This window comes from Anarhichas minor, unplaced genomic scaffold (assembly GCF_050575085.1).
Source record: "Anarhichas minor isolate MPS153535 unplaced genomic scaffold, ASM5057508v1 ptg000007l, whole genome shotgun sequence".
In the NCBI taxonomy this organism is placed as follows: Eukaryota; Metazoa; Chordata; class Actinopteri; order Perciformes; family Anarhichadidae; genus Anarhichas; species Anarhichas minor.
This window is the reverse complement of record NW_027466453.1, coordinates 17,851,356-17,879,294: the sequence shown is the minus strand read 5'-3', so window position 1 is coordinate 17,879,294 and position 27,939 is coordinate 17,851,356. Positions and strand designations below refer to the sequence as shown.

Genomic DNA, 27,939 nt, shown 5'->3' with positions numbered 1-27,939 from the left:
TATATATATATATATATATATATATGCATATATATATATATATATATATATATGCATATATATATATATATATGCATATATATATATATATATGCACATATTTATGATATAAATGAACTATTAGAAAAGCATGTATAATGTATTATAACGCATTATAAAAAGGTTGTATTACAACTATGAGAAGTATAATACGCTATGATCCTTGCAAATAGAAATGCCAGCGAGTGATACGTGTTTATTATTGAACATATTACCAGAAACTCCCCTGATTATAGACAGAGGATGTTTCCAGGTCTTCGGGAGAATTACTGCGTATGTGAAGTTGTTTTATAGCCATCTTTAAGTTTATCAGCCTTCTCAAAGTGTGACAAACTGATGGAACTCTTCATCAGATAACAAAGTAAAGCCGACCGCCCTTTGATCGGTCATCCTGTGTTAATGTGTGACCTGATGGGTGTAATGGCCTCGACAGTTTGACAGACTAAAGGTAACTCATACATGGAGTATAATCAGGATGTGTCAGTCAATTTAGTTCAACTGGATATATATGTAGTTAAAAACTCACCACAATATGATATTTTAGTTTACATCTTGTTCTCACAAAGACATTTTTTTTAAAGGTAAATTCACTGGGACAGTGGTTTTGTGTGTTTGGTTAGTTGGAGTGGGCTCAGCTAAAAACACCACAGCAAATACTCAAGTGCATACCAAACTCATGTGCACACCCACTGTTAAAGGTCCTCACTTTACACAGAAAAAGCTGCTCCGTGTTTGCATGCACTGTCAGCCGTGGGGACAAAAGTTTAAACTCATGTTTTTAACTGGTTAATAAATAAAGGACTCAAGTAGATCAGTAACAAGCAATTAGTGAGAACGTTTGGGTTGTGTGCACGTACATCTTCTGAAAAAGCTCTGCAGACAATCTGGATCCTTTTTATTAACAACAATAACTTATAAACTGGGTGTACCTAAAGCCTCATAACATATATAACAATGCATTAGTTAATTTATATTTTCTTTTGATCATCTCAAAAATAACTAGTAACCAAAGCTGTCGTATTGTATAAATGTATAATTCAAATAACCCTTTGAGTGAAAATGGAAGTACAAGAACCTCATAATTGTACAGTTACTTGAGTAAATTTACTTTCCACCACTGGCTGCGATGTATGTGCTAGAACGAGTTTATTTGAACCACATAATATTTTCCGCCCATGTTTGTCGTGCAGATCTAAGGAGAGAAAGGCCCTGAAGGCACGTTGTCTGTGTCAATAAAGGTTTACAAAAAAACGAACAGAAAAGCCGCAGCCATGCCTCCTCCTCTTTCGGAGATATGCGTCTCGCTCAGGCTGCACGCTGAGGAGCTCAGAGTTCGCAGAGAGCAGCTGTCACCGCAGCACATCATGGCGGGTCCCGTTTATCTGCTCACCGGAGGTTGCGGCTTCCTCGGCCGGCATCTCCTGAGGCTTTTACTGGAGAAGGAGGACCAGCTGGCGGAGATCCGGGTGTTCGACAAACACGTCGACTTAAGTTTGAATGGACTCGGCACAGGTGAGACGTTTCCCTTCGTCATTTAAAGTTTGACCTCATATCGGCGAAGCTGGTGTCTCTTTCAAAGCTCTGTCGTGCTTTGTATTTAATTTCAGGGTTTCTAATTGTTTGGTTCACAACGTCGTATCGGAGACAGTTTCCGCTTGAAGATTGTCTCTGATAAATTCATATTAGATTCTCTGACATCTTTTAACAACACGAATGGTTCCTGATAGTCGAAGAAGGGTTTTGATGCAACTTTTCTCCAGTTGCATGTTTGTGTGTAATTCAAACGATGTTCATTTGCATGGTTTCTCTCTACATCTTTCTCTCTTTTAGTCCTGTAGGTCTACTGTGATACTGATAGACCTCCACTTGATTATAAGTCATGGCCGGAGTATTGAAGGGGACTACAGGGCACAGGCTCAGGGGCCCAACTGGTTAGGGGACCCTGAGCAAGAGCTTCTGTTGGAAGTTACTGCTAACATTTCTTGCTGGGAAAGAGACACAAAACAACCAAAAAAAGAACGCAAAACAACTACAAAGAGCAGCAAAATGACCAAGAATGTGCCCCTTTGAACCTGTGGCTCTGGCTCTTATGTAGGAGGGGTGGGGCCCTTTACATGCCAGTGTCCAGGGGCCCATTGTCTCCTAATCCGTCCGTGAGCGTTGCGTTTCTATTAGTTTTCGGTAATGTGAGAGGCGGCGATGGGGCGTTTGCAGCTGAACTCTGCGTCTCCACATGGAAACAGCACTGGCATAATTTCCCTCACATGCTGAGTGATCTGCAGAGGGGACATCTGGGCTGTGAATACTCGCACTTCCTGTTCCAGGATAGAGATGGTATATAACATGTCCTTGACAACCTGTTTGTGTTTAGTCACTGTCACCACCTTTGTGTGTTGTGACCTGAGGTGGTTCACGTGCGCTCCGCCTCTCACATGTTGACTCATCTTTTTTCCTACGGGGGGAAATAAACCTCACCAATCAAATTAATCAAAATCCAAGCAGTGTTTTTTTTCCATTTTAACAACAGTACGCCTTTTCTCCTCATCGCTGTGGGGAATGCGCTCAACCACCGATGACGCCTCCTATGCCACAGTGGAAAGTACTTTGTTGAGCTTTCATTATTTATTGTCCGTAGAGACTGAGGTCTGCTGTTTGGGCCCCTGACAGATCAGCTAACAGTCACACCCAATGCGGGACTCACACAAAACAAGATGTTTAATTGTGTTGACATTTTGAGCTGATTTAAATCGGTGTGAACGGCTGTAATTAAAAGACCGTAATTGGTCAAATTACAGACGCCGTCTCCAGAAGGAGTGTCTGAGTTACAACAGGATCTCTGACTCAGTGTTCAAAAGTCCGGGGCGGCTCCACGAGAGCTACAGGGCGGCGTCGTTATCTGTCGGCATCTCAAGGACAGTGCATGAGAGCCAAGGTAAAGCACAAGTGTAAGACCTTCATAAATGATGAGGATAATTTAAAACGGATAACATCCCAGTATAAAGAGAATGAGATTATATTTATTTATTACAGGATGAATCCCAGATTAAAGGTGGGTTTTGAAACGGTTAATTGACTCAGCGGTGACCAAAACAAAGCAGAGACTGTTTCACCTCAGACACTTTCAGAAGTTCAGGTATCGCCTCAAATTCTGAGAAATCATGCACCATCGTTTCAAATTACAATGACGGAAGACGATCCAGATAATCTGCAAATATGACACAAAGCGTGTCTTTGATCAACTTCGTTGTTGTTGGGGAAAGAAAAAGGCATTGTTCACATGAGGGTTCACATGTAATTTGCCAACAAACAAAGTGAGTTCATTCTTCCCGGACTTTGTCGAGCTCTTAGGAAAACCACTGAGTTTTGACTGAATGTCTTCCTGTTTGTCCCTCAGAGCGGACGAAGGTGGTGGTCATCCAGGGGGACATCACAGACTACAGCAGCGTGCTGGAGGCCTCCCGGGGGGCCGACGTCGTCATCCACGCTGCCAGCTTGGTGGACGTTTGGCACAAAGTCCCAGAGACCCTCATCGTCGCTGTCAATGTCACAGGTGAGACATCAGGGGACTGGTGGCCCGAGTGATGACAAAGGGAGGAAACGTCAACGGGGTGATTCTGTTTTAGCAATGTTTTACTGCGGGAAACCAGAAAACAGAGGAAACCCACGCCTTCTCCTGTTGTGGATGATTTTCAAGGACGTGACTTCGCCCATGTTACCGATCACGTTGGTGAATACTGAGACAACGTTGCCTGTTTGTGTTGCCCGTTTCTGCAGTGACAGACTCCAACCTGGATAAAGGGCTAGTTTTACATATTCTGTAATATAACGTATGGTAGAGTTTCTTTGTGCATTGAAAAAGCATGTCGGGTCATTCTGCTCTTAACTGGTTAACCCTATCAGTGTGAGTCACGAGCAGAGTTTGTATCAGCCGGTGTTTCCCCTGAATAATGTCTGGGTGACACACAAATGAACAAGACGGAGTCCAAACAGAGGATCTGTAAAGAGATAGTCAGAGGTTTAGGTCCTGGATATTGAATGTTGTCTAATAATTGTTCATAAAGTGTTGTGAAGCACATCACATAGTTGCATCCAAACTTGAACATCCTTATAAAGTCTAAGTGACATTTTTAGGAATCGTGTGCCAAAGAGGTCTTTTAAGCCCCTTCCCTCTGTTAGTGCAGCTCAAAGTAGCTCTGTACCACTTCGGTTGTAGACATTAAAGTACTCGTGTACAAGGAGCACCTGAATGCAGCAAGATTGTTTCCCCCTTATTGCTGCATGACCTACTGCATTTAGTTCAGTTTATGGCTATTGAAATGAATCTTTAATCTTGTATTGTAGAATATTTTAAACTAGTGATTGATCCCATCAACTCGTGTTTACAAAGTTCCCTGAGGTAATATAAGTTTACTGACGTCTATACAATCAGAATTATTTTTGCAACCAGAGGAGTCGCCCCCTGATGGCCATTAGAGAGAATGCAGGTGTAAGGCACCTCAGCATTGGCTTCACTCTTCAGACCCGGAGGTTGCCGACCGATCCAGACTGAGGATTCTGCTCACAATAATGGAACAGGTGATGAAAGGAGTTCACCAATTCGGTGTCTGGGTTCATGTCCGAGGGTTGAGGCTATAGTCGGTGTGTGGCCTTGAAAAGTCTGCAGTGATTCAGCAGATAGACTAAACACACAGCTGCTGGAATTGAATGTATAAATTACTCCCATATGTCTGGAAGTTGTTAATGTTTTGAAGTGCCAGAACTTCCTCAGCTCAGTAAGATTTAATGTTTTCATCAAACCTCTACACAATTAAAGTTGTGCCCGTCTGTGTTAAGCCGAGGAAGTGATTTGATTCTGAGGGCGGTTCGGTCTAGATTCCTTTGGCTCAGCAATATTACAAGAATTTGATATTATTTCCCCTGGGTTGATTTCATGTTAACTCCCTCTTCTTCAGTCTCACAAACATAAACTCACTCTAACCTCCCACAATGAGTAGGAATTGCCGGTGTGGGAAACTTATGTCAGTACAAGAGTTCAGATCATGACACAGTATCTTTGGTTTCCAGTCGGAATATATTTTACTGTTGACGTCAATGGCTCTGTGATTTCTGGCCTTCAGCTTGAGTACATACCGGAGATTTTAACCCTGCTGTGAACCAGAGTGTGGCCTCAGGTCTCCCCAAAACAGATGGTTGCTGAACCTTGAATGTTTGTATTCACTTGTACTTAGTGTTTAAATCAAAGAGCTGCGAGCACGGCCATAGACACTTACTCTTGTTTGTTTAGCAGTCAAACCAAACCCTACACTCAAATATATAATCTAATATGTATTTCTGTTATCAGTTATCTTTATGCAGGCGTTGATGTTTGGTTCTGTCTGGTTTAAGGCGAGACACTGCAGGCAAAAACATTGTTTTTCAGTTTAGAGATTTTGTGGACAGAAAACCTTCAGAATACACATGTAGGTGTTTATTTCACTACTTTGTCTATTTGCGTCTGTAGATTTCTCCTAAATTCACTGAAAGTTAGCATTTGATAATGCCTCATTAGACAACCCCAGCTCTTTGAAACTCCGTTTAACTGTCTCACTGACATCAACATTTGGATGAGCGATATATCTTTCAACAGAAATGAGCAGAAAGTCGGAGACTTCAGTCAGTGTTTGCTCGTCTGTCCAAGCAAATTGAAACACATGTTACAGATCTGAGATTCATTTGGGAATCTGATCTTGATTTTATGAGCCATTTGAACAAGGTCACAAAAACACATTTATTTAATCTGTGGAACGATGCTGAAGTGCTGACGCATGCTTATATTTGAGCCACTTAGAGATTTGCAACTCTCTTTTTACTGGTTTCTCTAAAACTTCTTTTAATCCTAAATTATTTCATTCTTAAATACAGTTAATTTAGAACGTGGCAGCCAGGGTTTAGACCAGGCCACCTAAAGTTTAAAAAGTCTTATTGTGGAAAACCGGAAAGACCTCAAAAGTATTGTTGGTATTATTTCTTCCACTTTGCCATGTCCGTATTTCTTTCCACCACCGCTCCACTTTTGCATAATTGAGACCAGGTTTCAGGAATACATGTTTTCTTCTTATATCAGCTGAACACATGTGGCTCTTTCCTGTTGACCCTCTCCTTATTATAATTCCAAGACTTTCATCCTGTGTCATTTAAAACTGACTTAAAGGTGCACTGAAAACAATCCAACCGTGTCAAAGTCAGTCCTGTGGCTTTGTAGGACTACGCAATAACAATTTAGTTTGATCTCTCCAACCCCAGTACCCCCCCCCCCCCCTTCCCATCTCTTAGATGACTTAAACTTTTCTCTCTGCTCAGGGACGGAGAACGTGATCAACGCCTGTGTGGAGTGTGGCATCCAGTGCCTGGTCTACACCAGCAGCATGGAAGTGATCGGCCCCAACGTCGACGGAGATGCCTTCGTCAGGTGAAGCTCAAAAACAAACGTCATTCTGGTTTTACTTGTCTCTGATCATCTGTGTCTGCATGACCAAGTTAACAAGGTGACAAGTGTACAAGTCTGAGCACATATGGTTACACTCAGAAATTCTTTAGCTCTTGCAGTTTCGTTTCTGTGGTCACTATCTTATTTTTTTTCTTCTCATGAACGCACCATCATGGAAAACACAAAGGCCTGTTCAGTACAGATATGATTGGGTGGAGACAAAAGTACACAACACACAGTAACCAGCACCCTGGTTGTACAATCGAGGGGCTTTCAAAGACTCGCTCGCTATCTCACTGTTCCTCGTTAATGTTAAACACCAGACCGTCTGGTATGTCAGACACGGGTTGCGTAACGCTGCCAGCATTACGTCTGCAACTTTAACTCAAAACACGCTTGAGCAATTGTCACGCTGTTATGTAAGAATAGGTTACGTTCTCTGAGGAAGTCTGTGCAATTCAATAGAGAGCATTGTTCTGATCTGGATGATAGTGGAATATTTTGGTGCAAGGATGCACAGAAACCATAACAAAAACAATGCTGACACGATGAAAACGGAGCGTTTTATTCAGTCTTGTCTATAATTTCATCTTATTCCAGACTTGCATTTCCTCAATGGATGGTGAACTGGTGGAATCTGACCATATATTAGTATATTCATTACATTTATGATATATTTGTTCAGTTTTAATCTGATGGGGATGAAACATGGGGGCTAAGTGAAGATGAAAGATATAGATTTAAAAATGTATCGATCAGAGAAACGTTCTGATCCAGTAGTATTGTTTTAGATGATTAAAAGGTTAAAATGAAACATCTGTTTGGATCTGGGCTCAACAGCATTCTGTGGCTTTATTTCAGCTACTTAAACAAATGTAGTAATTTCAAATGCAGTCACTGAAATTATGTTGAAAGTTTAACCCGTTCAGACTATACGCAGCCTAATAAACACAAACATATGCCAAACTACATTCTGCAGCTGCACCACCATCCTGCTACCGCAGAAATATTATAGTGTATTTCCATACATTATGTGAAATAAACATTTTAGTGGAGCTTCTCCAACAAACAGCTGTGTTGTGTGTAATATTTCAATGTGAGGGCAAAAACCGCTGATAGAAGAAATTACACAAAAGCAGTAAGTTCAGATAATAACATGTTAGGCATAAAGTTAGGTTTACAACGGTAACTGACCCAGAGTTTGAGTTTCCTCTCTTCCTGGACCAGTTTCCCTCATCTCAGGGTTAACAAACCAGCTTTCTGTGAGTCAGAGCTGCATGATTACTTCACACATTATGTCTCAACGCACTGTTTATTTACCTACGGTATCGGGAGTGGAGTGACTTGACGTGACGTGTGTGTGTGTGTGTTTGTGTGTGTGCTTCACAACAATATTCAATGTATCAAAGTGACAGACTGAACTTTGGTCTTCTCCTGTTGGAAACGCTGGAGACACTTTTCTCCTCCGCTCTGTGGCCTCTCTGTCTGTCGGGCTTCAGATAAAAACATTCCCCTCATACCTTTGGCGAGGTCAAGAAAACACACTACCTGCGTTCTTCTCCTGAGTCTCCTCTGACTGTTTAACTCTTTCTCTGCAGGGGCAATGAAGACACGCCGTACAGAGTGAAACACACGATGGCCTATCCTCAGAGCAAAGCAAAGGCAGAGAAACTCGTGCTTGAAGCTAATGGCAAGAAGGTACTTTATGTTTAACAGTGTTCTGGTTTTGGGGTGTTTTATTGAGATTTATGAAAGTATGTTTTACCTGTAAACTTTAAAGACGCACTGGGAAAACAAAAAAAACAACAACAGTGTTAAAATGAATATCATGAAACCATGATGATGCAGAATAGAAACAATATTTATTGCCATCCAGATTGTGTATTAATGTTTATTACTGAGTACTATAATGCAAAATATTAGATTTTATAATGTATTACATCATAGCTTAACCCTTGTGCCCCTCTTGGGACATTTTTGGCTTAATTCTTTCGATTATTTTGTCTGTGTTGATGCATACGACATACATTTTGGTTTGCCGTAGTTTTTTCTAGAATTTTGGAAGTTGAACCTCAGCTACTGTAATAAGTCTATGATAAACTGTGTTGCCAAAGTACTCACACACACACACACACACACACACACACGCAGACAAACGTTTCGAGCAATGGCTTCAAAATTATAGTTTAAACTATTTTCCATTCGATTGAACCATTTTGTCATGTTTGCCCTGTGGGGCAGATGCATGCTATTTCCCTGTTTTCCACGAGGGGCATCGCTGCTGTATTATGGAGCACTGCAGTGTTTAATGCAATGCATCAAAATCTATGTTGTTGCTATTCATTGACATATCTCCGACTGTGAAACAAATCCCCCTAGCATTTAGTTTTTCAAAAGAAAAATACATTTTTTTTGTTTTTTCTTATTTAATTGTAGAAAAACAGTGGTATGATGTAAAAATACCGACATTTAAAAGTTTAAATTCTGAAACTGAATGAAGTCCCAGAGGTTATGATGCTTGACACAGATATGTTTGTACTCTAAAGGCATCAGAGCCTCTTTTTTAAGCGAGGCACAAGGGTTAAGACTGGGTGTGAGAAAGCTGTAGAAGTTGTTTACTGTAAAACATTTCAACCACAAAACTTCTCAGCCACAAAATTGCTCGATCATCCCCCTTGTGGCTTTGCTGTGGTGTAACTCCTGCTGTTTACAATGAAATTCCACAGAAATCTACCCTTTGACCGCTCTGTGTATAAGTGTATTTTTACCAAGTCTGAATCTTGGTTTTGTCTCCTGTCCAGGTGAAGGGTGGAAAGTGTTTATCCACATGTTCTCTGCGGCCGACGGGGATCTATGGCGAGGGACACCAGCTAATTAAGGATTTCTACAATCAGGCTGTCGAAAGGGGAGGCACGGTCGTCGGGGGTGTCCCAGAGGACTCTGAACATGGACGGGTCTATGCAGGTAGGATTCCTGTTTTTGCGAGTCATAATCACAACTTTGAAGACGCATCAAAGTTAACCAATGTAGCCTGAGAACCCGAACAAACCTCGTAGTCATTTGGTGTCTCTTTTTGGATGTTTTGCATATCTTTGTAGACATTTTCTGTCTCCTTTAGTCCTTTTGTCTCACTTACCAGGGGCCGCCTAACCTGTTGGACGCCTGGGCTTGTGCCTGCCCAGTTAGCCCGTTGAGTAATCTGTCCATTGTGACAACAATACCATGTGCATAGTATCGGCACATAAATCTTTACAGCAGTATGAAATTAATCTCCTTCCAGGTGTGCTGATGTCAATTTTATACCAGCTTCAATATGCTGGTTTCAGTGGATATTTTGTAATTTGTAGCCTGTATTCAGTTGACGTCAGTGTAATGTGGTCACAGCTGTTTAGCAAATTAGCATTCTTACTCAAGTGTTGTAACTGTGCACAACTTTTAAATAAGGTATATTGTCTTTTACACCACTGGATTTTATTCCACTAGTTTAAGTGGAGATTCTTATTTCATGTTCGACATGTTTAACGGCATAAATATGGCGTAAAAGGGCATAAGGAAAAAATGAGGAGGAATATTTGTCTTTTTTTGTTTTTGGTATTTCAAGAATAAAGTCAAAATGTCAAGGCATGAACTCCAAATTTCAGTGTATGTGCTAACGTTAGTAGTTTGATTTATTCTTAACATTTCAACATTATCTCAAAATGCAAAAAAAATCTTCATTTTCTCACTAATACTAAAGGTTTTACCTTATTCTCGAGATTTCAATTTTATTCTCGAAAAGCACATTTTTTTTAAAATTCTTTATATACCATTAACTCAAGTTCCAAAGAAACCATGAAGTTTATTTGAAAGGGTGTAAAACAACAGTGGTGAGGACGAGGAATCATTCTTGAAACTGACTACTTTTTCTTTTGTCCTCTGAGTGTTTTGAGCTCTTCTTCCATCACTCTGGTATTCACCCACTTGTTTGTGTTTCTAGGCAACGTGGCCTGGATGCATGTACTTGCAGCCCGAGCCCTGAGAGATCGCCCACAGACAGTCGGAGGGGAAGCCTTCTTCTGCTACGATGACTCGCCCTACAAGAGCTACGAGAATTTCAACATGCAGTTCCTCTCCACGTTTAACTTCAGACGGGTGCGCATACCCTCAACGGTGCTCTGGTTCATGGCCATGCTTAATGACTTGTTCCGCTGGATCCTGAGCCCCGTCTACAACTACACACCGTTGCTGAACCGTTACACTTTGGCCGTGGCTTGTACCTCCTTCACTGTCAGCTCAGATAAAGCCCAGCGCCACTTCCAGTACCGCCCTCTGTACGACTGGGACCAGTGTCGCACCCGCACACAGAAATGGGTTGACACGCTTCCTGTGGATAACAACAAAGACTCCTAATGTGACCTCAAGTACAGCACGCTTTAGAAGCTGCTACGTAGACATGCAGGACTCCAGAAGTACACTGTTAAGAAGTAACCTCCAATAAAACCGAAGGAAAGCAAATTTACAGTATAAAAAATATTTAATTTCATTGTTATATTTGTGTTAGTCTAGCAGCTTAGTTGTAAAGAAAACATAATTAAAGCATTTGTTCAGATGAAGCACAAACATTAATATCCTTGTTAAAGAATGTATGATTCATTGTTAAAGTCCATTGGATTCAGTTTTCCAGCTACAAACACCAAACGGACTGCTTTCCGTTACGAATGTGCTTTATTCAGATATTAAACATTTTCACATCAGAGATTGTTTAACATCAACATTTGTAATTATGACAAATGTAAACACGGTTTACAAGCATTAACCTGACGTTAGACCTGTATTTCTGTAATGTATTATTATTGATAAGCTATGTTTTATGTTATATCTAATTTAAAGAATGTTTTATAATGACATTGTCGATGAAATGTATCATGCTTAGTTTCTTTCATTTGGTTCAATTTTAAATAAAGATGATTTAATATATTCCACATGGCTTTGTTGGTTGTGGTTTTGCACTTGGTTCACATTACAGGGAGAGGTTGCATTTCTTGTTATTTCTATAACTGATCTCATGTATTTTATTACCATGTGTAGTGTACATCATCATGACAGTTTGTACAGTCTGGAGATATGATTCATGATCTTAAATCATTGTTTACTTACCATTTACACATGGTTACTGGGAGTCCTCTCCCTCTGGATTACCATGGACACGATGAACTTTGTTTACGCACACTGCAAAGGACTCGGTCTTCCTTGATACTCTTGTGGAAACCTGTTGTCAGACTCGATGACAACCAGCTGGATAGCATTAGGTTGTATGAGTAAGACAAAGTATATGGGAGTTCCCTTGTAGAATTACTGGTGTCCCCCCCCCCCCCCCCCCCCCAATTCTTGTGGTTTTTAACCATGGCAATCCTCACAACAATCACATGCCTGCTAGTGTGAAAAGGAAAGCAGAGAAATGACTCACCATCCCCACACAAACTATGATGGTCTCTCCAAACAAAACAAATCTCAAGTTTATATTCTCTTTGATTTGTCTGCTAACATCCTACAGCATAATGTTGGTGAATGCGTTTGGTGGTCAGCATGGCTGTGCATGTGTGTGTTTAACAGATGCTTTGGTGGATCAGCAGAACCTACATGTTCAGGGTTACCTGAAATTAAATGGGATTGTGCCATCTACTGGTGCTATAGAAACATACCAGTGTAGTGAAACAAAGAAGACACTGATCATTGAATGTGTTTTCATTAGATTGCATTTATTTAACCTCCCATCATTGTTTTAATTTGGGAAATGTATGTTTTTCTCTTTTTTAAGTAACTCCTTGGTATATAATTTCTTCAAAAAAAAGTATGTGGAGGGTGCTTTACAAATAGACATATTTGATGCTTGTAGTAAATGTTTGTGTGATTATGGAAAAATTTAATAAAATCTGAGGAAATAAAAATGTCAAGAATCATTAACATATTAGTGGAGAAATAGTATTAATATCTTATTGTTAAAAGTAGCAAAACAATTGTGTAGAAATACTCTGTTAAAAGTCATGCATCAAACATGTAAGAGTCAAAGTATGATTTAAGGTAAAACTACTCACTATGTAGAAGGATCCATTTCAAAATAATACATCTATACATCATTGGAATATAATTAGTAATGCATTTATGTATAAATAAAATGAATGTTGCAGCTGGTAAAGGTGGAGCTTATCGAACAAATGTATATACTGCCAGATTATATGCAATCATAATATATAAGTATTCATTTGTTAAGTATATTTAGTATTGCTAATCTGAATCTGCAAGGTAACTAAGCTACAGTGTTGAAGTAAGACTTACATCTCCATCCGAAATGTAGTGGAGTAAGCATAAAATAGAAATATTCAAGTAAAGTAAAGTTTCAAAAAACAACCTCAAAGTGTATTTAAGTACAGTACTTGAGTAAATGTACTTAGTTACTTTCCACCATTGTGTATAATGCATAGTTTGTGTACAATAGCATATTTCTGCTGTGGAAGGGAGGCTCCTGTGCGGGTGCGTGCGTGTGCACGACGACATTGACGAGAACACGCACGTAGCTGTCAGTAGGAAATGCAGCCTGCTGGTGTTGGATGTACCCTACACCGCTGTGCTGGGGTGCATTAAACAAAGAAAGTCATTTTTGTTTCAGAATGAAAATTATTCTTTAGAAGGTTGGCGAGAATTGTCGCAGCAAGTGGGCATGTCTAACTGAGGTAACCGAAACATTCGGCTAGCTAGCTAGGCTAACAGAAACAGCTATCGGCGCTAATGCTAATAGTTACATTAGGCTAAACAAGCTAACTTAGCTTAGCTGGTAACTTAGCCAGCGAGCTCGCCGATTGCAAGGCGTCTGCGTCTCCAGGTCCTCGCCCCCGTTCAGCGGTTCCTGGTCCCGGGTCTCGCCCTTTTTCATCGTTTAATTTCACCGAGTAGGTTGCGGAGCCGGAGCAGTGGCGGGGGGAGCGTACGGGTAGGAACCCCCCCTGGCTATCCAGGCGGACGGATCACAGTGACACGCCGGTTGTGGGTGAGTTGAGCAGCCGAGCTGAAGTTGCGGTTGACTGGGGCAGCGGGGTGGACAAGGCCGTGGACGCTGTTCGGCCAGGGCCTGGCAGCACTCAGGGAGGGAGGGAGGGAGGGTGTTGACTATTAGTTATTAGTAAACCACATCGCTCCTGTGTGCTGAATCGGGAAGTTGAGTCGCTTCGAGAAAGGCCTCGAGAGAGAGGATATGACAACAAAGTGTCTGGTGTTATTAGCTACCAGCATGAAACCAATAGCTGTCTGGAACCACCACGATACACATTAACCTGCTTTATCAGCAAAGTACTGGATCACTATATTTTGTTGATAACGTTAAATGTCAGTTCACTGTTATATCTGTAGAATAAACATATAATCAGGAAGGTGTTTGCGTCACCATGGCTAACCCGATGAAAAAGTAAGATAGTGTTAAAGCGAGATATTATAGATGTCAGCGTTTTTCTGGTGTGATGAGTTGTATGCTTTAATATTTATACCATCGTAAAGTAGTTTTATTGTAAACTATATATATATATATATATATATATATATATATATATATATATATATGTAGCTTGTTACATATATATATATGTATATATATATATATATGTATGTAGCTTGTTACATATATATATATGTATGTATGTAGCTTGTTACATATATATATATATGTGTGTGTGTGTAGCTTGTTACATTATTTGCAGAAATAATACATCAAAAACATCACATTTGAAGTTACAAGTAAAACCACTGACAGTGGCTTGGAGTTATACGGCTGACGGTCTGCTGCTTCTCCTATTGTATTCTCTGATCTAATTTTAAGAAGAGGAACTCTGCGCTTATGCTTTATAGAAAACGGCTCAAAGATTTTCATACACTTTAGTCATCTGTTGCATCAAGCGTTGACCTTTTTTAAAGTTGCCAGGGTCCTGACTTGTTGCTGAGAGGATTTGCATCTCTATCCTCTATATAATAAACGGTTTATGATCCAAGCTGTAGGTTTTATTTATTGACTGAACTGACAGCTGCTCTCTAGCAAAAGAAAACTGATGTCTATTATTTTCTCTCTATTTGTAAAGGAGAGATCAGAGCGGCATCATGGCCGAACTCTTCACCCTATCCCCATCACCCCCTGCATTAGGTGATCCTCATGCAGTTCCATCCATCCCTCCATCCTCCTCAGCGCACCCTGCTACCAACAGCCCTGCTTCAGAGTCCGCCAAGGAGACCTCCTCGCCCAAGTCTTCCCTCTACAATGACAACACTTTGACTGGAAACACTCCTGCAGCGCAGTCGGGGGGTTTGCCCTTTACTCCCCCGCCATCCTCGAGTCCTCCCAAACTCACTGCTGAGACCCCCCTCGCATTATTGGTACACGAGGCTGCTCCACAGGCGGAGGACTCAGCAGGGAAAGCTGCAGAGACTGGAGCTCATGTTATGAAGCAGGAAACAATGACCGGTGACCCACCAGCTGCAGAGCTCTTTAATACTGAAACAGAGACCCCGGCACTCTCAAGTGAGCCATCAGTTCAGAGCGAAGTGCATCAGGCATCCCCTTCTCCTGATCTCAATCCTGGTCCTAATCTCTACCCCAATGTGCATGTCACACACAATCCAAATCCTGTTATGGAAGATGGTCATTTTACAGCGGGACAACCCCGAATCGCTGCAGCTTCCAATCCTGCGCCTGCTCCTGCTCCTGCTCCTGCAGAATCCATCGATACGGCAGCAGCAGCAGCTGAAGAGGAGAAACCTCAGCCACTTCAACAAGCACAACACCCTGAAAGTCAGCCTCCTCCCGTCTCCCCGAAGCCCGACACTCCCATTGAAGCAGGGAAAGCAGAACCGCCCAGCACCCCCACCAGAGCCGAACTCCCCAGCCCGACTGTCCCACTGATCCAAGAGCCAGCCTTCCCGCTGCCCAACCCCAAACCCCGGCCGGCCCCTGACACCCTCAGCTACCTAGAGTCAGCCAGCATGATGTCGGGGACGTTGGAGTCTCTATCTGGGCTGGGAGAGGACGGCAGCTCTGTGGGCTCCGACTCGGAGGTCAATGGCATGGCTGTCAGGCGCACGGATAAATATGGCTTCCTAGGTGGGAATCAGTACAGTGAAACAGGGTGAGTGTTATGACATTAACTAATGAAGCTCCCGTCCACTGTGCAAAATATTGATCACTTAGTGAAGTCATTATGTCTAACAGATAAGTCTGAGATATTCTGAACTGAGAGACGGTTATTCGTTATGGCTGTTTGAAGGAGGGGGAAAAATCCATCTCTTTATTTTAAGCTTAATGTAGACATTACACTATATGCATTATGAGACATTAGATTATGGCCACAGAATCTGTTTACACAGATACATGTAAATCCTGCCTATCTTCCTTTTAATCGGTCACTTTGCTTCAAACATCTCATTCGCTCCATCATCCATCTGCCCCAAAGAGATAGTCCTCTCCTTCCTGTCTTCTTCTTCTTCTCTGCTGCTCTAAACATATCTGTTCATCCTTTATCTCCCCTTGGTCTGACTCAGATAATGCTGAGAGCGTTTTTGTGACTCAATGTGTACTGACTGTGTGTCTCTGTGGTATCACCTCTCAAGCCCATCTGCTCTCTTCCTCTCTTTTCTGTCAGGTTTTGCTTCTACTTTTTCTGACGAGCTAATTGCTCTTCCACTGTTGAATATAGATTGCCCGTCACTAGTGGCAGTGAATTCTGGTCAATGTTGTTCTGTGTCTGATCAATTCATCATAACGTTGTGCAAACTGATGTGAAACAGAGAGCGAGTAATTCATTTGTGCAACGAGATTAGAATGTCGAAACATATCGTAGTGCAGTATGTAGAGGTGTGAAAATAAAACGAGTACTTCTCACTTCTGTCAGTGATGGAGTCATTTTATATCGCTCACGTTACAGTGAAAAGGAAGTTCGAGTTGAAGTCGCCAGACAAAGGGAGGTGAAATGGCTCGATATGTTCCACAACTGGGATAAATGGATCAAACATCGATTCCCGAAGGTACGCATCGGCCTTTCAGATGTGTTTTTACGTATACTTGGATTGGTCATACTTGACATAATGCCAGAGCTGATACCCTGTGTGTGTTTTTGTGCGTTAAAGGTGAAGTTGCGCTGCAGGAAGGGGATTCCATCTTCTCTCAGAGCCAAAGCCTGGCAGCTGCTGTCCAACAGCCAAGAGCTCCTGGATGCCAACCCGGGAAAATTTGAGGTATCACTGTTACCATGTTGTCTTTTTAAAAGTTTTCATCAACATCAACATTTTACAATTTAACACAGACGGTGAATGGTATAACAAAAAAACATGAGGTCTAAGATTTTGTCAGTTCAGGCCTGAACGCGTCTCTCTCTCTCTCTCTCTTTGTATTCAGTTGGTTGCAGCAGTGTTCAGAATATTTAAGGACATTGAAGAAGCTTCAGTATTGTGGTTGAGTAACTGGCTCTAAGTGGGGACAATTGTAATGGGACGTCGTGGCTGAGCCGGGCAATTTCAGCTCCAGGGGTGCTGAAAGGGCGCAGGCGCAGACCTGGCAAGCTTTAAGCCTCTTATCAGGACCGGTAATCCTGCCTGCCGGCCTCCGTGTCCACGTTGGGGGGGGGGGCTCGGCTGGGTCTGGGTCCCAGCAGTCTGCTTAGTATTGTTTGTGTTGTCTGACTCTCAAATGTGTTTTCATACAGGGCTTTCCTGTCTAATCCACTGTGTTGGCTAATTTGGAAACTGACTCCATGAGTTAATGAGAACTTTTTCTAGAACTTGTCTATTTTTTTTTTCCCTGCAGGAGCTGGAGCGAGAGCAGGGAGAAGCTAAATGGTTGGACATTATAGAGAAAGATCTCCACAGACAGTTTCCCTTCCATGAGATGTTTGCTGCTCGCGGTGGCCACGGGTAAAAAAAACAACAACTAAAAAACACAACATCTGAGTAAACACACATGATTGACTAATCTGTTGCTGCATTAAAAAGGTTTACACTTGAAGCATAATTCATGCATCTCTAATAAGTTCATTGTTTGTTCCTGCAGGCAGCAGGATCTGTTCCGGATCCTGAAGGCCTACACTGTCTACCGGCCTGACGAGGGCTACTGCCAGGCCCAGGCTCCGGTGGCTGCGGTGCTGCTCATGCATATGCCGGCTGAGGTGAGACAGGTTCTCACACGTCACACGAGACTGTATCGTAGGTCAAATACCCGCTGCGTGATTTCACATGAGGCAAAAGAATCTCCAACGTGATTCCAGACCAGCGGGCCCTCGGGAAGACGAGTTAGCGTCAGTGCGTAGCACACCACACGGTGCGGTTCACGTCATGTTTTTTGTTTTAAAGCGTGATCTCTCTTCCTGTTTGTCCCTCTTCGCTGGACACATTACTTCAGAGAGAGTGGGCGTGCGAGAAAACGAAACAAAGCGCTAAATTAAAAATAGTAGCAGACCGCACACGCTGCTGATGCTTCATGAGACCAGACCGAAACAATATCAAGCGTCTGTGCTGCAGACAGGACTCAGGTTACAGCTGCTTTGCTCGGTCGACGTTTTTACAGCAAGGTTACCACACGGACCTGCCTCATCGGACGATTTGAAACCTGAGATCAGTCAGTCCCTGATGTAAACGGGTGTTCTGATCTGATGTAGTGATACTGAAGTAGCTGCAGGTTTTATTTTCTAATGACACAGTTGCTGTAGCCGGAGTGTGTCTGTATATGCTGAACGTTTCAAAGCTGTTCTCTGTTTAGCAGGACAGGAAGTGTTTATATAATTGTTTTCATACATCACTATATATCTCCAAAAGAAGGAAGAAAGGGAAAAGTGGGCGTTGATGCAGTTATCGGTCTCACTATAACCTAAACTGTTGTACTTTGGTTCCGTTTTCACAGCAAGCGTTTTGGTGCCTCGTCCAGATATGTGAGAAGTATCTTCCCGGCTACTACAGCGCTGGACTGGTGAGTGAGGGAACTCTTTTGTCAGAACGTCCTGTCGGTTTTTCTCAGCTTTATTGACGCCATCATTTCTGTGTTTTTAGGAGGCGATCCAGCTGGACGGGGAGATCTTCTTCTCCCTGTTGCGGCGTACGTGTCCGATGGCGTACCGTCATCTCAAGAAGTTCAAGATCGACCCGATTCTCTACATGACTGAGTGGTTCATGTGCATCTTCTCTCGCACCTTGCCGTGGGCCAGCGTACTGCGTGTGTGGGACATGTTCTTCTGTGAAGGTACCATTCACATCCATATAAAACCAGCTGCTGTCTGTTTATATTTACCTCTAGTTGGTGATGAATTCTAACAGTATAATAAGAATTTGGATCAATATTTATACTTGCTGGAGTAGAAACATTTTGCTCTCTGGTTGTAGGGGTGAAGATAGTGTTTCGTGTGGGAATGGTGCTCCTGAAACAGATGCTCGGCTCTGTGGATAAACTGCGGGAAGTACAGGGCATGTATGAAACCATGGAGCGTCTGAGGAACATCTCACCCGACGCTATCAGAGAGGAGATATTGGTACAGGAGGTGGGTGTCTCTCTCTTTTCGGACATAAACAAAAGCTGCTTCTGTTTTTACTCAGCGACACGAGGTGTGAGTCACTTTGTCCCGTAGTGCCCAGTCTAGTAATCATCACTTCCTCTGTCTGTCTGTCTCGTCTCATGTGTCGTCCAGATCATCATCCTCCCGGTGACGGAGTCGCTCATAGAGAGGGAGTGCAACGTCCAGGTGAGGAAGTGGAGGGAGTCCAGAGGGGAGCTGACGCACCAGCCCGGCCGCCGCCTCCACGGTACGAGGGCCATCTTCGAGTACAAGCGCCGCGCCTCCTCCATCAGCTCCGGCGGCAGCTTCTCGTTCCTGGGAAGCTCGATCCCGCCGCCGGGACCCCTCAGGGCCTCCTCCAGCCTCCTCTCACTCCCTGGCTTCCGCAGGTCCAAGGCTCCCTTCCACTCCCAATCCAAGAAGAGCTCCTTCTCGGGCCCCTCGGGGATGGAGGGCCTGACGCATCAGTCATCTAGCCCCAGCCATAAACCACCTATTCCTCCAGGGGCCGTTCAGAGGGCACCGGTACCCCACATTCGGAGCCCCTTAGTCAGAGGAGCATCTGGCTCCTCATGTGGGCCTACTCAGGCCTCCTCCTCAGACACCTCAGCACAGGGCCCGCCCACCGCTTCGGCCCCGACACAAAGCACAGCAACACCGCCCAGCACTCTCCCCGCCCCTAAGATCGTCTCCGAGCAGATCACTCCCACCCTCCCCTCTCCGACGGCAAACAACACCCCGCTTCCGCCAATTCCAGATTCGAAAAAAGAAGCGGTGCCAGCGACTGACGTCGCAACCGGAGAGGAAGAGGTGAAGAAGAAGAAGAAGAGCAGAGAAGACAAGAAGAAGGAAAGGGAAGACGAGAAGAAAAAAATGAAGGAAAAGAAAGAAAAGGACAAAGCTGAGAAAGAGAGGCTCAGGAAGGAGAAAGAGAGGCTAGAGAAGGAGAAGAAGAAAGGGGGGAAGAAAAAGGACAAAGGGGGAGGAGAAGCGGAGGACAAGAATGGAGCTGCAGCAGCAAGAGATTCGGCCTAGTTCCCCACTCGTCATTCCAGGATAATGAAAAGGGACACGAAACAAAAAGAGGTCAGGGGAACAAAAGACCCCCAGACACAGAACGAGTGATCAATACAAATACACGGGGTGGCTTCCTAACACGTCATTTCAAAGACTTAATGTAGTCTCTGGACTATGGGGAGAAAACTGGATTAACAGCACCTCGGGGGGCTTTTTGGCCCCCATGCTCAATGCTTTCTTTTTCACCAGGTTTAAGTGAGATGTTTTTTCAACTGGAGCACGGACTGTGAATCACAGATCACAGTCCTTATTTCTGTTCTTTTTATTATTTTAATCCGATGGATGTCAGTGTTCAGAGGAACATTGACTCGAGGGATCGTTGAACTGAAGGTTTGCAGAGATAGTTGCGGTGCCATAGAGTATGTAAATAACACGTCTACCTACAGCACATAGGATCCCGTTAGCGCTCCACACGCCCCCTCGTCTCTCGTCTGTGGACTCGTTCTCTGGATGTCGGCGGCAAAAAGAAAAGAAAAGCTCTGAAGTCGTCTCAAACACAGGCACTGAAGGCAGAAATGCTAGTAATGTTGTTGAGGATGTATTTATTGTCATGTTAAATGTTGTGAGTGAGTGTGTGCCTCACTACACTAGTAGTGTAGTGAAATGTGTTTCTGTTCTCTGTCTCTGTGTGTGTGTGTGTGTGTCTCTGTGTGTGTGTGTGTGTGTGTGTGTGTGTGTGTGTGTGTGTGTGTGTGTGTGTGTGTGTGTGTGTGTGTGTGTGGCCTCCCTGTTTTCAGTCTCCCTCTAGCTGCTTTTTTTTTTTTTTTATCCCAAATTCTTCTTGCAGTGGAATAAACCTGAAGCGGGAAATGGAGCGATGTACACGGCCGAAAAGAGGGAGAACATTAAGAATACAACCATGAAGTGTGTTTCTGTCTCTGACAAAAGAAAACACAGGGAGCATTTTACTATTTTTATTTACATTTCTTGTGTCCGAGGTTGATTTTTTGCAAAAAGCGGTCGCAACATAATTGATAAGCTGGTTGCGCGGAAACTTGCAACGCAGACCAAATCTATCAAATTTGTCTTATTTTGCTTTTGACGAACAAAATCCTATGTATGTATTTTTTATTTAGCCAAATTTCAGCATGGGTAACGAACCCACTAGAATGTGATTTCAGACATCTTAAAAGAGAATGAAGGAAGATTGTTTTGCACTTGTGATTTGGTCACAAAGTAGCACTGAAGTGGAGCGTCAGTGACGTAGAGACGTCTGCCTGGAGGACCTATAGGAAGCCACTTGACTGGAGGTGCCAGGTGTGCCAATGTAGCATTAACCTCTCAACTTTGACCTTCAGGTTCTGGTGTATTTATGTACAAAGTGGTTAATTTAATCAAATATAGTATATTATGAATTATTATTATTATTATTATTATTATTTTGCATCCGAGTATTTTTCTATGTGAGTAAGAGACACCTGGTTGACTGGAACGATGGCCGACTACGCGGTGTGGTTGCAGGGGGATCATCTTGATTTCTTTTCTTTGCACGCCAAGTCCTCTGCTTCTACACGACAAACACGATGCACGTCTTCGCTTTTATTTAAGTTTTTAAGTTTACCGTCACTGTTGGCGAGGTCAGCAAAAGGTTCACGAGTCTCCGGTTTAATGAAGCGCAGTATTAAATAGACTTGAGTAGAAAGAACAAACCGTGAGACGATTCAGGCAGAATTTTTGGGAGTTGAAGGTCTTAATCGTACTGTATAATATACTAAGAAGTGATTCTTGAGCTTTGAATGGTTCTTTAATTGGAGATCTTGAGTGTGTCTGTCTCACCAGGTTGTGTTGTAACATTCATGATGACTTCTGGACTAACTCCCTAACCTATTTACACTCAGTGTTCTGTACTGTAACATATTTATGCATACATTAAACCGCACTGAACCCCATCAGTATACGATGAATAGTGCCAGGTAGTTAGTGTAAAAAAAAAAAAAAGCAAACATTGATGCTCTTTAACTGTACTGTTTTTGTAGTTGAGGGTTAGAGGGACTTTCGTGTAATTGTAGCCAACATGTCAACTGCATTTTCATTGTTTTTCACTTCAGGTCTTTACAAGGCTGTGGTTTAGAGATACAAACGTCACGCCCCCCCCCCCCCCTTTTCCTTTGACGCCGGTGCATTCACAGGCACAGATTAGTGTCGCGTTAGTGAGGATAACCTGAACTCATCTATGCAAATCCGCCTCCATCACGACTGTTGATGGTGTGCGGTGACAGCAGCACTGATTTCACCAAACCGATCGCGAGGATCTGTTTGGTGTCTCGTGGGAAGAAATGGATTTTTGTGCTGCAGAAGGTTTTCTTTCTGGGCACACTTTCTGTCCCGTGGGCTACAATATTGTATGAGCAATACATCCTCGCCGCTCATGTCTTGGCGATAATGTAATGTCTCTTATTTCAGAGGGCTTCGAGATGCCTCGATGATCAAAACTAATAATCTCGCTAAGCTTGTGGAGTCAGCACTGCAATATTGAAGCCCGTTTCTATCAGGTCCGTTGTGCATTTCTGCATCGATCCTGAAAGCGTCGTTCTTGATCGAGGATGACTTCCCACTAATGCAAAGGTTTTAAGAAGCGTCTCCGCTGGTTATGTTCTCCCCATGCCGTTACTTCTGTTGTGTTTTTAAGTTTACATTGTCACTCTCTGGCGAAAGTGAAATAAAAATCATATAGCTAATTGAATTCATTCCTTCAGATCTACAACTGATGTATTTAATTGATGACGATAATGACATTTGTGATGAGTAATAAACCATAATATATTAAATCATCTTGTTTTTGTCTTTCTCGGTGTTTGAATGTGGACGATGTTCTTTCTGCGTAATAGTGATGAATTCAACCTTGAGATCTGCTGTATTCTTGGAAACATTATACATTTTGATGCATTTATTTTTAACCAGCATTCATTGCTTTAGTCATTTATGTATATTAAGCTGTGGATCAGATTTACATCTCGGGCTCCTATTTGTACATCCAGATGTCAAGACGCTCCACTAGATGTCGCTATATATTCAGGAGGGATTCTGATGTTTACTCCACCAGACTGGATTCCTCGCACAGAGCCACTGAACAGAGACACTGTTGTACAAAAGGAAAGAGATTTTATTCACAGTTTGTCCCTTTTATTTTTACAGAGGAAAGGCTAGGAAGAGTCCAGCTTATGGAAAAAAAGATGATTTAATGGTTGCAGGAAGGAGCAGAGGGAAAGAAATCGAAGACTTAAATGTTTTCTTTCGGCCCTTTCTCTCCCCTCCAATCTTTTTTTTTTTTTTTTTTTTTAACTTTTCAAGGAAGACAAGTTGTCACTACTTTTTCCTTTCTAACCTGCAACTGCTCCCCCTCCTCTCCCCCCTTTTACACCCGAGAGGACGTCTTCAAAATGTAGAATGAGGTCCTCGCACTGTGTGCCCCCCCTCCCCCCTCCCCAGCAGTACACCTGTCTTCTCAGAGGTGGATGTGACAGGACAGACAGAGGTGAGAAGACAGAAGACGGTTGCAAGGAAAGAACAGGTTTTTGAGAAGTTTGTGGATGGAAATGATGTTACAGGATCCTTTTATTGGAAATCAGCCCTATTCCCCATAAGCAAACATAGATGCCCCATGGGCATCAGCCCTCTCATGTGTCATTGTGACAAGTCTTTGGTTTGACCACGGACGGCTGAGCACATGGGTTTACACAGAAGGTGGGCGAGGAGGAAGAGGAGGAAAGAAGAGGGCAGGGAAGGCAGAAAAGCAAAGGGATTGCTGTCTTTTATGTCTTCTAGCTTTCTCTTTACTCCTCCTTCTCCTCTCCGTGTGTGATGACGTAGCAGATGTTCTTGTAGTCTACGTTGCCGGCAACATCTGGGGGGAAGGCGGACCACATGTTCTTGATCTGAGGGAGAGAATGAAGGTTGGATATTGAGCATGGCGTTAGAATGTAGCTACACTGATATTCTTCAAACGAATGCAGCATGTTTTTGGGACACCGGTCAAGTTATCCACTCGCTGTTACAGAGAGCTCCCACTTTATAGAAGCTTATTCTACGAAACCGTTTAGTTTTTAGCCCAAGTAACACTTAAAAGACAACTAAACCTCTCAGTCTTGAGCAATGGATGGATTTAGTATGCAGACATACTGAACTGACATTTCCCTGTGAAATAAGGGAAAATCATCTGCAAACAATGAGACACTTTTATAGTCACTATAAAGGCAGTTGACTAAGAACACAATACCCACTTGCATCCCATACTTTGTTCATTTTTTACCTTTCTTCTGAAAAATATTTCGAATTAACGCGTCAAAAGCAAATCTATATGTTACAGGTGGATGATTGTCTGACTATTAGTACTTCAGAATATGTTGAATATAAGACCAGTCTGCCAAAAACGTGCAGTTCTGCAGTGATTTTACCTCATCCTTGGAGAACCTGTCGCACTGAGTGGTCAGGAGCTCCTCAAGGCTGGAATGAGTGAACAGACAAGATTTTGGGGGTCAAACAATGAATTGGACATGTGTGAATAACGTTGAAATTATTATTAAATAGATTGCTCACAATTCCTTCTTGATGCTTCCAGTACCCTCGGGGTCCAGGACCTTGAAGGCGGTAAGAATAACGTCCTCGGGGTCAGCACCTGACGAGGACAAGACAGAGAGGTTAGTTAACCCTAACTACTAAAGAGTAATGCAAAACTATGAAGAGGAGACTCAAAACTACCAAAAAGAGACACAAAACATCCTCAAAGAGACGCAAAACTACAAGAGATCCAAAACACCCTTTACATGTCTGTGCCCAGGGGTCCAGTGTCTCATAACTTGTCCATGTCTTAATAAAAATACTCCATTATGAGTAAAAAGCCCTGCATCCACATCTTAAAGAACCTATTGTGCATATTATAATATTTTTGGATCTATTGATATGTAAGCAGCCATTTAATGTTGCAGTTGGTCGCAGTAGAGCTTATTTGAACTACTTCCGACACTGTTGGGTAGTTTAATCTGTAAGAATGCATCATATGTTATAAACTGACAATATGTTTTGTATATGAAATCTTAAAAGTAACTATTGATGTAAATAAATACAGTTGAGTAAAAAGTACAAATTTCCCTCTGAAACTTTGTCGAGTCTAAAGTAGCAGAAAATGGAAATACTCAATTACAAGTACCTCAAAATTATACAGAGGAAGAGTACTTGAGTCCACTGTCGACTGAATGTCTACTTTGTAATGTAAATAACGTAAAACACTTTGGGAGAAAGAGTTGGTGAAAATGAGACGCCCACCCTTCAGCTTCTCTCCGAACATGGTCAGGAAGACGGTGAAGTTGATGGGGCCGCTGGCCTCCTTGATCATGGCGTCCAGCTCCTCATTCTTGGTGTTCAGCTGGCCTGAACAGGATCCAAAAACAAATTTGGATCAGTACAAGAGACCATGAAACAAGTAGCCGCGCATGCTTTTCCACTGTAGATTCATCCCAACGGCGCTCACCCAATGAAGCCAGCACGTCCCTCAGGTCATCTTTGCTGATGATACCATCTCTGTTCTGGTCAATGATTGTGAAAGCCTACAAAGAGGAGAAGCAGAATGTGTTTATTACTTGAAGGAAACACTTAAAACTGATGAGGTGAGACCTCTTTCAGGGACTCTTCTGTCCTCACTTTGTCCAGCTTGTGAGTATCTGTGACGCAGGGCTTTACCAATGTTGTCAGAGGATATTGTGCAAGAAAAAGGCTGCACCCGAAAAGTCCACTCTGACTGTGGTGGCCTTGTGGGGTGTGGGTGGTGTGGGTGGTGGGGGTGAGGGGGAGCTGGGGGTGCTTAAGGTAGCCCCGAGTCTTTCCTTACATGTTAATTTGGGAAAGCATCATTAGGGAACAGCTGTGTGATCCACTCTGAAACTTAATCTCTTCAACTAGAACTCATTTCTCATCTCTCCCCCTGCCTTCCTATTTCTTACTCTCTCTCTCTCTCTCTCTCTCTCTCTCTCTCTCTCTCTCTCTCTCTCTCTCTCTCACACACACACACACACACACACACATACACACACTTGCCCCCGCTCTGACAGATACGAAACACATCCCTGCTATCTTTCCATCTGTGCACCGTGCTAAGATCACCGCAATCATCGTGTCATACATTCCCAAAGTGGCACTGAACCATATCACTTATCGCAGGAGGCATGTACGGCCGTATCAAATCTAATCTGCCCGACCTTACTGAACCCCAACACACGCCCTTCACACTTCCTCTTTTCTGCTTTTGGTCTGTCTCTGCTTTTTAAATGACGTTAAATAGAGATTAAACACGCATGAACGTTTTCAAAACATCAACTGTCCTCTTTTCTTTCCTCTCCTCACATCCTCCGATCTGTATCACAACATAGGTCCAGTTGTTCTGTTTGGCCTCGCAGCCTTCAGCCTTAAAAAGATGTTTGAGTGACAGCTGGGAGTGGGGGGGGGGGGGGGGGGGGGGAGGAGGGGAGTCAAAGGGGAACGATATGTGGAGAGCTTCAAATGGTGACAGATATTTCGGAGCTCCTCCTAATGACATTCTGGTGCTTATTGAATTGTCAGGGCAGAAAAATAGCAAAATAGCAACTGCTGTGAAAATGGATCCAAGAGCTGCGTAACAAAACTCTAATTTGGTCCAAGAAATTTAACTGAAGTTAAAGCAGCTTTAATTCAGGCTCTTTACATCTATGTGTCTGTCCATTAACTAGAAAACACAGACGTCGGCTGCTCCCTGATGCTCATACAGTAGAAAACGAGACACTCCTGCAGCGATGGAGTGTCGCTGTGTGGCCGGACGAACCTCACCTCTTTGTACTCCTGAATCTGGCTCTGCTCAAACATGGAGAACACGTTGGAGGAACCGCTGTCTCCTGCTGTCTGCCTCCTCTTTGCCCTCTTTGGTGCCTGGAGGACAAACACATGAGTGAAAACCTGAAGAAAAAACTCACAGGGATGCTACTGAGTTCCAAACCTTTTTGGCTTGTAGCCCCTAAAGATTAAACGATGTATACGTTCACATACATCCACCAAAAATAGGGATTTACTCCTATGAACATCTTTCATTTCCATTGTTTCATTTGAGTAATTGTGTTAGAAACCAAAAATGGTAAAACTACAAAAACAGATATCAAAATTGTGTAGCAGAATAATTTTCCTTCCAATCAATCATGTCCCTCAGATTTAAGTCAAGAGGTCATAACCTCCAGGTTGAGAACATGAGATGCACTTGGGTTGTTTTGTTATCCTCCAGATGTTTGAGTTTGGCATGCAATCTGAAGTGCAAACTAGAATTTAACAACCCAAGCATCCTTAAAACTGCATCAACAACAACTGCAATTATCCAAAAATCCACAAAAAACGATTTACTGGAAGTGATGACAAAGGCTCCCATCTCTTTTAAGTTAATATTATTTAAAGCTGCCACAAAAAAACAAAAAAAATGCGGATAAGAGTTAATCCATGGGGTTGGTTTGATATTTCCACCAGAAGAGTTGCAGAGATGTGGGAAACCTGGTACTCACCATCTTGAGACGGTATGAGTGGAGGTTTGGCTGATCAAGGAGGAGAAGACAGTGTGAAGCCGCATTTTACGAACATCCCCGGAGGCTTATATACCCCTCCGCAGGCCGGTCTAACTTTAGCCACAGCCTCAAGTTTGGATGGGGATAAAAAAGAGAGAGAGGGTGAGCTGGAGAGAGAGAAGGGGGGGGGGGGGGGGAGAGAGCAAGAGGATGGTCAGGGATGAACTGATGGCTAAAGGGAAGGAGACAGAATGGCGGGGGAGCGTATCACCTTACAGGAGATCAGAAATAGACA

At 42.9% G+C, this 27,939-nt stretch overlaps 3 protein-coding genes across 4 annotated transcripts; 2 read left to right on the top strand and 1 right to left on the bottom strand.

The window, feature by feature from the left end:
* The first annotated feature begins 141 nt into the window (after positions 1 to 141).
* Positions 142 to 11,466, top strand: hsd3b7 (hydroxy-delta-5-steroid dehydrogenase, 3 beta- and steroid delta-isomerase). Its single transcript, XM_076086337.1, has 6 exons — positions 142 to 1,551; positions 3,434 to 3,589; positions 6,379 to 6,487; positions 8,104 to 8,203; positions 9,307 to 9,469; positions 10,482 to 11,466. Exons 1-6 carry the CDS (start codon positions 1,311 to 1,313, stop codon positions 10,892 to 10,894), a joined length of 1,182 nt encoding a protein of 393 aa, XP_075942452.1. The 5' UTR covers positions 142 to 1,310; the 3' UTR covers positions 10,895 to 11,466.
* Positions 11,467 to 13,064: 1,598 nt separating this feature from the next.
* Positions 13,065 to 22,901, top strand: tbc1d10b (TBC1 domain family, member 10b). Of its 2 annotated transcripts, none has more exons than XM_076086334.1 (10): positions 13,065 to 13,529; positions 14,608 to 15,648; positions 16,444 to 16,543; positions 16,646 to 16,753; positions 17,322 to 17,428; positions 17,565 to 17,679; positions 18,411 to 18,476; positions 18,557 to 18,746; positions 18,887 to 19,041; positions 19,189 to 22,901. In XM_076086334.1, exons 2-10 carry the CDS (start codon positions 14,627 to 14,629, stop codon positions 20,089 to 20,091), a joined length of 2,766 nt encoding a protein of 921 aa, XP_075942449.1. In that variant the 5' UTR covers positions 13,065 to 13,529; positions 14,608 to 14,626; the 3' UTR covers positions 20,092 to 22,901. The 2 variants fall into 2 exon arrangements, with proteins under 2 accessions (XP_075942449.1, XP_075942450.1); XM_076086335.1 differs by having other exon boundaries at positions 13,069 to 13,215.
* Positions 22,902 to 23,215: 314 nt separating this feature from the next.
* On the bottom strand, positions 23,216 to 27,730 carry mylpfa (myosin light chain, phosphorylatable, fast skeletal muscle a). The gene is made up of 7 exons (XM_076086336.1): positions 27,645 to 27,730; positions 26,929 to 27,027; positions 25,601 to 25,676; positions 25,396 to 25,500; positions 24,670 to 24,748; positions 24,528 to 24,576; positions 23,216 to 24,008 (listed from the first exon to the last, which is right to left on the bottom strand). Exons 1-7 carry the CDS (start codon positions 27,645 to 27,647, stop codon positions 23,907 to 23,909), a joined length of 513 nt encoding a protein of 170 aa, XP_075942451.1. The 5' UTR covers positions 27,648 to 27,730; the 3' UTR covers positions 23,216 to 23,906.
* Positions 27,731 to 27,939: the final 209 nt, after the last annotated feature.